Source organism: Egretta garzetta, unplaced genomic scaffold (genome assembly GCF_000687185.1).
Source record: "Egretta garzetta isolate BGI_Z169 unplaced genomic scaffold, ASM68718v1 scaffold313, whole genome shotgun sequence".
Taxonomy (NCBI): domain Eukaryota; kingdom Metazoa; phylum Chordata; class Aves; order Pelecaniformes; family Ardeidae; genus Egretta; species Egretta garzetta.
The window spans coordinates 2,161,832-2,169,520 of record NW_009259063.1 but is presented as its reverse complement, the minus strand read 5'-3'; the positions used below and the strand labels follow the sequence as shown (position 1 = coordinate 2,169,520).

General features: G+C 44.7%; 1 protein-coding gene across 1 annotated transcript in view; it reads right to left on the bottom strand.

Annotated features, from left to right (window-relative positions):
- Window positions 1-1,096: 1,096 nt before the first annotated feature.
- The window catches only part of TGFBR2 (transforming growth factor beta receptor 2), a 69,362-nt gene continuing 62,769 nt past the window's right edge, over window positions 1,097-7,689 (bottom strand). The window contains exons 6-7 of the mRNA XM_009635149.2: window positions 5,094-5,221; window positions 1,097-1,576 (exon numbers count right to left, since the gene is read on the bottom strand). Of these exons, the coding sequence (XP_009633444.2) occupies window positions 1,397-1,576; window positions 5,094-5,221 (308 nt within the window). The 3' untranslated portion in view covers window positions 1,097-1,396. The remainder of the gene's footprint in view (window positions 1,577-5,093; window positions 5,222-7,689) is intronic.

Here is a 7,689-nt window from a genome sequence, read left to right as displayed (position 1 = left end):
CACTTACTTACTAAACACATTGCTGTCATTTATACAGGCCCAATGTGATGTCAACTGCCTCAAACATTTTGGGGAACTGAAAGAATGCAAGCAATGTCTGAGGGATTCTTTTGGAATAAAACCTCTTTCTTTGGGTTTTGTTTTCTGTTAATTGCTGACTTGCTCAGGGCAACCCTATATGCAAGCAGTGCTGAGGGCAGGATATGCCATTAACCTAATGCTACAGAGCTTTCCCTCACCTCCGAGGTCCTTTTGCATGACTGTTGTCTCTTACTTTTCTCTGGAGAGTGTGGAACAGTCAGACTGTGGTGTGCCAAGCAATGAGACATGCTGTATAGGGGAAAAAAATGTTTGTTCTTACAGCAACACAATCAAGGTAAAAGGAAGGGAAAGAAAAATAGTACTGCTTGCCTTCAGAATGCACAGCAAATATGAAACATATGCTTGGATTATTGCTGGCCCTGTCTTATATGGTTTGGGGGTAGAGATGGGAGGAGGGGAAAACTCAACCCACTGACATTTTGCAACCTGCTTGCAAGCAGGGTGAATTCAAAGCAATAAACATATAACATTAATGACTTCTGTACGCAAACACACATGTGGGAGGGACCAAACCTCCTTTCACTCCCATTCTGGGACACTATGAAGACACTGGGGTTAAGGTGAGAGGGCAAAGGCATCCCTGAAACCTTCCAAAATGTGCTGCAGCCAGGAATGCGCAGGTATAACTGCAAAGCCAAATTGGCCTGTCTGCTGTGGTGCTGCTCCTGCAACTGCGAACTGCAGGGCCACAGCTGGGCGCTCACAGCACATGCTTTGAAAGCCACCTTCTCATTGCGTATTATTCCTATCTTTTTGGCAGAGTGCTTAGTGCGCAATTGCTGGTGTCGTGTTATGCCAGTCTCCCCAGGCTCCTTCCCTAAGGGGGAGGGATCTCTAATGCACTGGTAATTTCCTGGAAGCACTTTTTTTTTTTAAACTCTTTTTTTTCAGAGCATGGCTGTTTATAGATATATAGATATATATATACACATACACACACATTTTATATATATATGTATATATATAAAAATAGCAATTTCATAGTTATATACAGGCATTAATAAAGTGCATAATGTTATTGGCTATTTTCAAATTTCATTTCCTGAGGAAGTGCTAACATACATAGCTCCTCCTATGACACGATGCCGGCACCCAATGCTAGGGTATGACACCTACTCCCCGGCTTTTAATTCCCATGAATACATCTCCCTGTCCAGAGCCGGAGTCTAAAGGGAGTAGTGACAGCCTCAGTCCTCCAGGAAGCAAGTCAAGGCACTGATCGAGACTTCTTCCTTTGCCAAGGTGAACGCGTCTAGGAGCGACTTCCCTCTGTTTCGGAGCTCTCGGGTGCGCGCTACTTGGCGGTGGTGACAGAGCCGTCTTCAGGGATCTTCTCCTCTGAACAGCTTCTTCCCGAGAGCTTGTCATGGTGCTTCAGCTCGCTGAAGCGCTCTGCAACGCACTGCGCCGTGAGCCGGGCCTCGGGGTCATGGTCCCAGCACTCAATAAGAGTTTCGCACACCATCTGGATGCCCTGTGGAGAGCACAGAGAGAGTGGCTGTGATGGGGCCAGTCACCACCAAAGCCCCCGTGTGAGAGTTCTTTTCGTGCCCTCTGAAGTTCAGGGGGTTATTCACCTGCATCCCGCTGGTGGTTTATGGGCTCTGCTGCTACTGGCATGGGGGCATGTTTGGGTATTTTTTTTAAAAGAAACCCTATTACAGTATTTTGAGCACTTTAGTTGGTACTGTCATTTCTCGGCATATGTTCTGATACTGAACAAGAAAAATGATCCTTTGGACTAGTGCTATGGAGTTGAGTAGGGTTTTTTTTTTTTAATAAATATGATGAGAATCCTTGGATAACATGACTTCCGATTCAACCCACACCTTTTCGTGCCCAAATTCTGTTTGGGTTTTTCGAACAAAGTCCTGATTGCCAGCAATATCAGGGCCTGCATAAGCCCTTTATGAATTCCTTGCAGACTAACTAAATCTATGTGCAAATATGGGCCACAGTCCAACAAACACTTAAACACGTCACTCACAGATGTAACTATTTAACCTTCATTTCAATGCTGATGCGCATGTTTACAGGAGCAAAAACCAGTTGCATCTCTGCAATGCATTTTATAAACATGAGGTATTTGCCAGGAAATTGTGTGCTTTGCTTTGTGACACTAAAAGCCCATTAAGTAGGATTTATCTTAAACTTCTTATTTAAAAAAATAACATTTCACAACACTGCATTAATTGCATAATTTACCTAATTGGTGATGTTGACTGATGTCAATGTTAATAGCAGAACGTTATTGGCTGTACACAAATAACATTAGTTTTCTGCTGGCACTCAAATTACAAGCAGTAAATTAAATTAAATATTAAACATTAACTTGAAATCAATAGTGCAACAAATCTCATTAAGGGGGGGAAGAGGGGGAAATTGTAATATGTAAATCCATTCCAGAATTTTATCACAATGAATAATGAGTTCATTACAAAAACACGACTGCAGAGGAAGGAAATGAATATGGAAGAGCCATTACAGTCAGAGCAACTTTTATGGACTTCAAAGCAGATCCTCAGCTGCTGCAGACTGTCACAGCCCTGCGGAAGCCGATGCGTCACTGCATTTTAGATAGTGCAATGTGAAACGCTGAGGGGATTCAGATGAAGGGCATTAAATCCACCTTCATTAAATGTCCTGTGAGTGTGTTATCGGGCATCCATCTCCTGCCTTAGACTCTTAGCTGAACCCTGCTGGAGCCAGCTGTGCCCGTCCCGGTGACACGCAAGCGCAGATGCATGGTTCCCCCCCCCAGTAGGTGGGGCGCCCTGTACAGGGGGCAGACTGAGGTCTGGGTTTTACACAGGGAGGAAACCTCTGGAGTTCAACGCAGGACACCTAGGTCCAAAGTTGCGATCATTTTACTCACTATGCAAAACCAGAGGTGACAAAATTCACAGTGTACCATACAGCTCTACGCCAGTACCTCGGGCTGCAGCCCTCCACACACTCAGGCTTGCTGTCTGCCCAAGGCCTGAGCGCCACAAGGATCCCAAGCCCGATGCTTCCTTGCCCAGGCACCCTGGGCATGCCGGTGCACCTATGCTTGCTGCTGTGCTTGGCCGTGCATGGAACGAGATCCTGGACGCTTCTGTCCAAGGCGTAACTGGTGGCACCGCCTGTTTCTGCTGCCACGTAATGCACTGCCCTGCTGCAGTGCCCGCAGGAGTAGCCCTGTCCTGAACACACACAAGTCTCTGGGCCACCTAACACTGCCCCAGGCCTGCTTGAATTGCCAATGACTTTTACTTTATAGGGGCTTTCGTCACCTTCTATTACATGTGCATCACCTGACTCTTCCCAAATGCAGAACAGAAATATTTGCTGACCATGTCTGCCTTTGCATTAGCATAAGCAGTATCTTTCTTTCATATCCAGCAACAGATTGGTACTAAGTTAGATTTCCTTTTGCTCTTGAGAAAACTGTGGCTATCCTCAAGTTTGCTGACCACAGAATTTCCTGTTATTCTTCTGTTTCCCTAATCAGTTCTCTTCTTTAATTTTTTTCACACATGAGACCATGTCTTTTGAATATCCTGAGAAATGTTCTCACACTACTCCTAATTTTAAGCGTTTTCTACTATTCAATTTTTATCTCCCAAGTGATCTGGCTCAGGATTCTTTTCTGCTTTGTTAATTGGGCTCTTTTAAAGTACCATGTAGGTATTACCAGTTTGGACTTCCTTTTGGCATCGTGGAAAACAAATAACTGCAGTCAACTCATGATCCCTTTTACCAGCTCATCCACATTTTTTATAAAAGTTCTGCAACCAATTCTTTTCTATAAAGATGAGCATTAGTATAATCTCTCCTTCCCAGCTCGTCATTAGAAGATGTTTGCATCTACGGCTCCTAGAAATGTCAAGGGCTTTTTAGTACTTGTAACATCCGATATCCAGGTGTCCCTCAAAATACAGCTCTCCTCCCCTGTTAAAGCACCCCTCCTCAATAACCCTACTCATCACAGATGACTACATAAGGAGCAAGTCCCTGTGGTCCAGGAAGGGGCTGCACTCTGCCATAGTCATCAGGTGGCAGATGCGCTCCTCTTAGTGGGAAAGATGATTGATTCTGGCCACTCACTTGGCCTTTCCTAAGTAGGTGTTAGACTGTGATTTTTTACGTCTCAAGTGGAATGAAAAAGGGAGCGCTACATTGCTCCTGATGGAAATACTAGCTGATCTCGGTTGCCTGGGCTTTTATAAATGTTCACGATGATTTCCTTTTGTCTGTAAAGACCACTCAACATATTTCATTGACAAGTGGAACGACCAAGCCTCACTTCTCCTCTGAGACCATTCTCCTTTTCTCTCTTCTGATAAAGCTGCTCAGAGCAAAGGTGAAGAAATGCATGCCTTTGCCTTGTTTCCATTCAGCCTCATCTACTGAGAAATCGGGCTGCAACTATCACCTCGGAAGCGTGACCACGGTGTTGGTGAATGGGGAAAGCTGACAGCGTGCTTCACGACATGCAAGGGAAATGGACTGCTAATGCGCAACTTGAATAAAACCAGACTGGCTTGCTGAAGACTTGTTTCCTTTTTCTTAAACCTGTCAACAGCTGGGATACAACTACGACTGCTCTCCATGATAAAGTGCTGAGGTTTGTTTTCTCTGCTGAAGGGGTCCATGTGCAAAGTTGTTCTCTTTGACCTTTCAGAGCCTGCACACAGTGTGCTTTAAAGGCCCTAATTATTCTGTCGCTGTCTGGATGATTGTTGGGTCTCAGGTTTCAAATCTTTTTGGTTTGGTCACTTTTAGATTACACTGGTGGGCAGCAGAAATCCTGGTGCTTTGGGGTAGGCATACTGCAGAGCACTGTGGCGCCTGAACCACGGCAGCACCGGTTTCAGGACAGAGCTCTAATCCGTGCAAAAGAGAAGTCCAGCCTGTTGGGCAGGACACCAAGTTCAGGCTCAGGCTTCAGGCAGCAGCTAAGTGCATATATAGTGCAGTTCCCAGCTGCTCGCATGTGGTGCTCTTACCTGATGGTTAAGCCAGGAGCTGGGGATCTCGGGTCGCCCTCTGTCTCTTAGGACATTGTCCTTCATGCTTTCCACGCAGGGGTGTTCTCGCACTTTAGAGCCAAACGGGGGCTCGTACTCTTTCACTTCTGCCAAGAGAATAAGCAGACACAAGGGTATTCAGCTGGGTTGCGCTGGTGCCAAGCGTGAAGGGAGCTGGCTGTTCTCTACAGAAGTAGGAGCTACTGATTAGCTGCTCAGTGCCACTGTTCTGCTTGACCAGTTCCAAACAAAGCAAACCCAGTTGGCATCTTTCAAAAATGTTTCAAATGTGTCTCTCCCCTTCCCTCCCCTCTTCTTTCCTAGCCAACTAAACAATTTTCATTTAAACCCTTTAGTACATAATCATATTAGCAACAGTCAGCGCAGCAGAGCAACCTACAATGGTTTGTGAGCCTCTCAGTCTGTGCTGAGGCAAAACACACAGGGGCTTCAAGGTGAGTTTAGCTTGAGCCAGGCTTGCAAGACTGGTTCCCCTTAGGTCCCCTGGGGTCCACACATACTTACCAGGTGAAATATAAACCAAAATCTATCTAGGTCACAATAGATGTTAATGTGCCAGATTGCTAGGAGGAAACAGTTGCCTGAAAAGGGCAAAGATACGGTAAGGAGCAGTGCTGGAAGCTGCCATGCTGCCCTTGTTTATTACTGACCCGCGTTCCTTTGTAGAAAGTAGTGGTCTGCTCTTATTTTAGGTCTCTTTCCCAAAATGGGTCAGATTTGGCCCATGATGCAGGGGGCACAGCTTCCTGAAGGGGCTGCTGCCATTCTAGATTTTGTTTGCATGCTGCATATTTTCTTTGCTTTTCTTTGGAGAGAGAAAGGAAGAGGCAGACATATGGGATCTTTGGAGAAAACTCAAGAAATCTCTGAGAGCGGAAATATTATAGTAGATGCTGACACAGTGTAGAAAATGCTGTGGTTTCTTTGGGAACAGATGGAGACTTTACTCACAGGCCTAATGACTTGCTAGTATTAGATAAAGATTTATGAAGTTGGCCTGTTTTGCTGCCTCTTTTTTCTTTCTAGGAATTAATTGAGGGCAAGAAAAACTGAAGTGTAATCTACAAGGCAGTCTGAAGAATGCATGTGAGTGCCCAGAAGATGTGTGAAGAGAGACGAACGAGAAGGCAGACACAGTACTCTTGCATAACGTTGAATAAAGTTCAAATGCAGTGTCCAGTGCTGCTCACTCCTCTCAAGGGGCATTTTACGGTAAAAAGAAGCTCTGAGAAGGGTGATAACAACGATTAAAGGCCAAGAAAAAATGGAAAGAACTTCTAAAGCTTGGCTTCATTTACTTTGGAGAGAAAGGTAAGGGGTCATATGATAAAATACGGAAAATAACTAATGATCAAGATAACACAGGTCAGATTCTTCTGCTGTGCCTCAGCATGAAAACAAGGTAGTATTGAACATAACTAAAAAGCAGACTTTTCTCCAAAACCTTAGAGGCAGGCTGTAGATCTCACTTCTGTGTGATGGCCACAAGATGAAGGCTTTATCAGGCTACAGAAAAAAGAATTTCTAATGCTTAAAAAGAACAGCCAACTTACGGTAACAAACATTTTGGAAGGGATATTAAACTTTGTGCTTCAGGTGTTCAGCGTTTAGAGATCCAGCTGCAAACAACTCTGTGTGCAGTGCAGCAGATCACCCCACAGATGCCTCCTGCAAAGCTCTCCTTCCTTCTCCTGAACACATCTGGTGCTGGCCACCATCCACACGATGCTCTGGAGAGTGGCTATAGTCCCAAACCACAACTCTGATCTTCTCATACGCAAATCACTTTCTTTAAGACTCAAGGGCCAAAGTCTGCTTCGCTTTCTTTCCGCTACAAGAAGGCATACCAGTTTCAGCCACATTAATCTGAGTTAGAGATTACTCAGCCAAAGTAAATTTACAACACTTTGGCCCTAGAACTTAATTGGGAAGTTGCCATCTTGCTGGTCAGACCTGGATTACTATGCAGCGGATGTGCAATGATTACAAAGCAGATACCTCTGCTTTCAAAGCTAACCAAAATATTAAAGTTTGCTAGGAAAATTTAAATAGCATGACCTAGACGGCCGTTTCCTACCACATCTCCATCAGTCATGGTTTGGTTGTGGTAGTGGTCATGGACACCAGTCAAGGCTCTGAGATCTTCTTGCAGAATGAGGAGTCAGAGGAGCCCTAATGTCCAACAGAGGGAAGCTGGTGCGCGGTGCGGACCTGTTCCTTCTCACTGTGCTTGATGAGCCATTCAGGTTCATGAGATGGTTCAAGCAGGGGAAGGGAAAGCCTTCCCCGGGAACTGATAGGTTTGTAATACATTTTCCCTGTCTGAAAAATTCTTTCTATGCTATGAGCATTCCTCTTCCAAATATAAAGACCAAATAGGTTTTTCAGGTTTGGGTTTTGTTTCTTTTTTTTTTTTTTTTAATGGTAAAGAAAGAGAAATTGAGGCCAGATGCCAATTCACTGCAATGACTTTATAGTAATACAGTCGTGCCTTCCCTCAGTTTGAAAAGCATGCAGCATCTTCTTGCTATTTATTATCTTGCTTCTCTTTCCC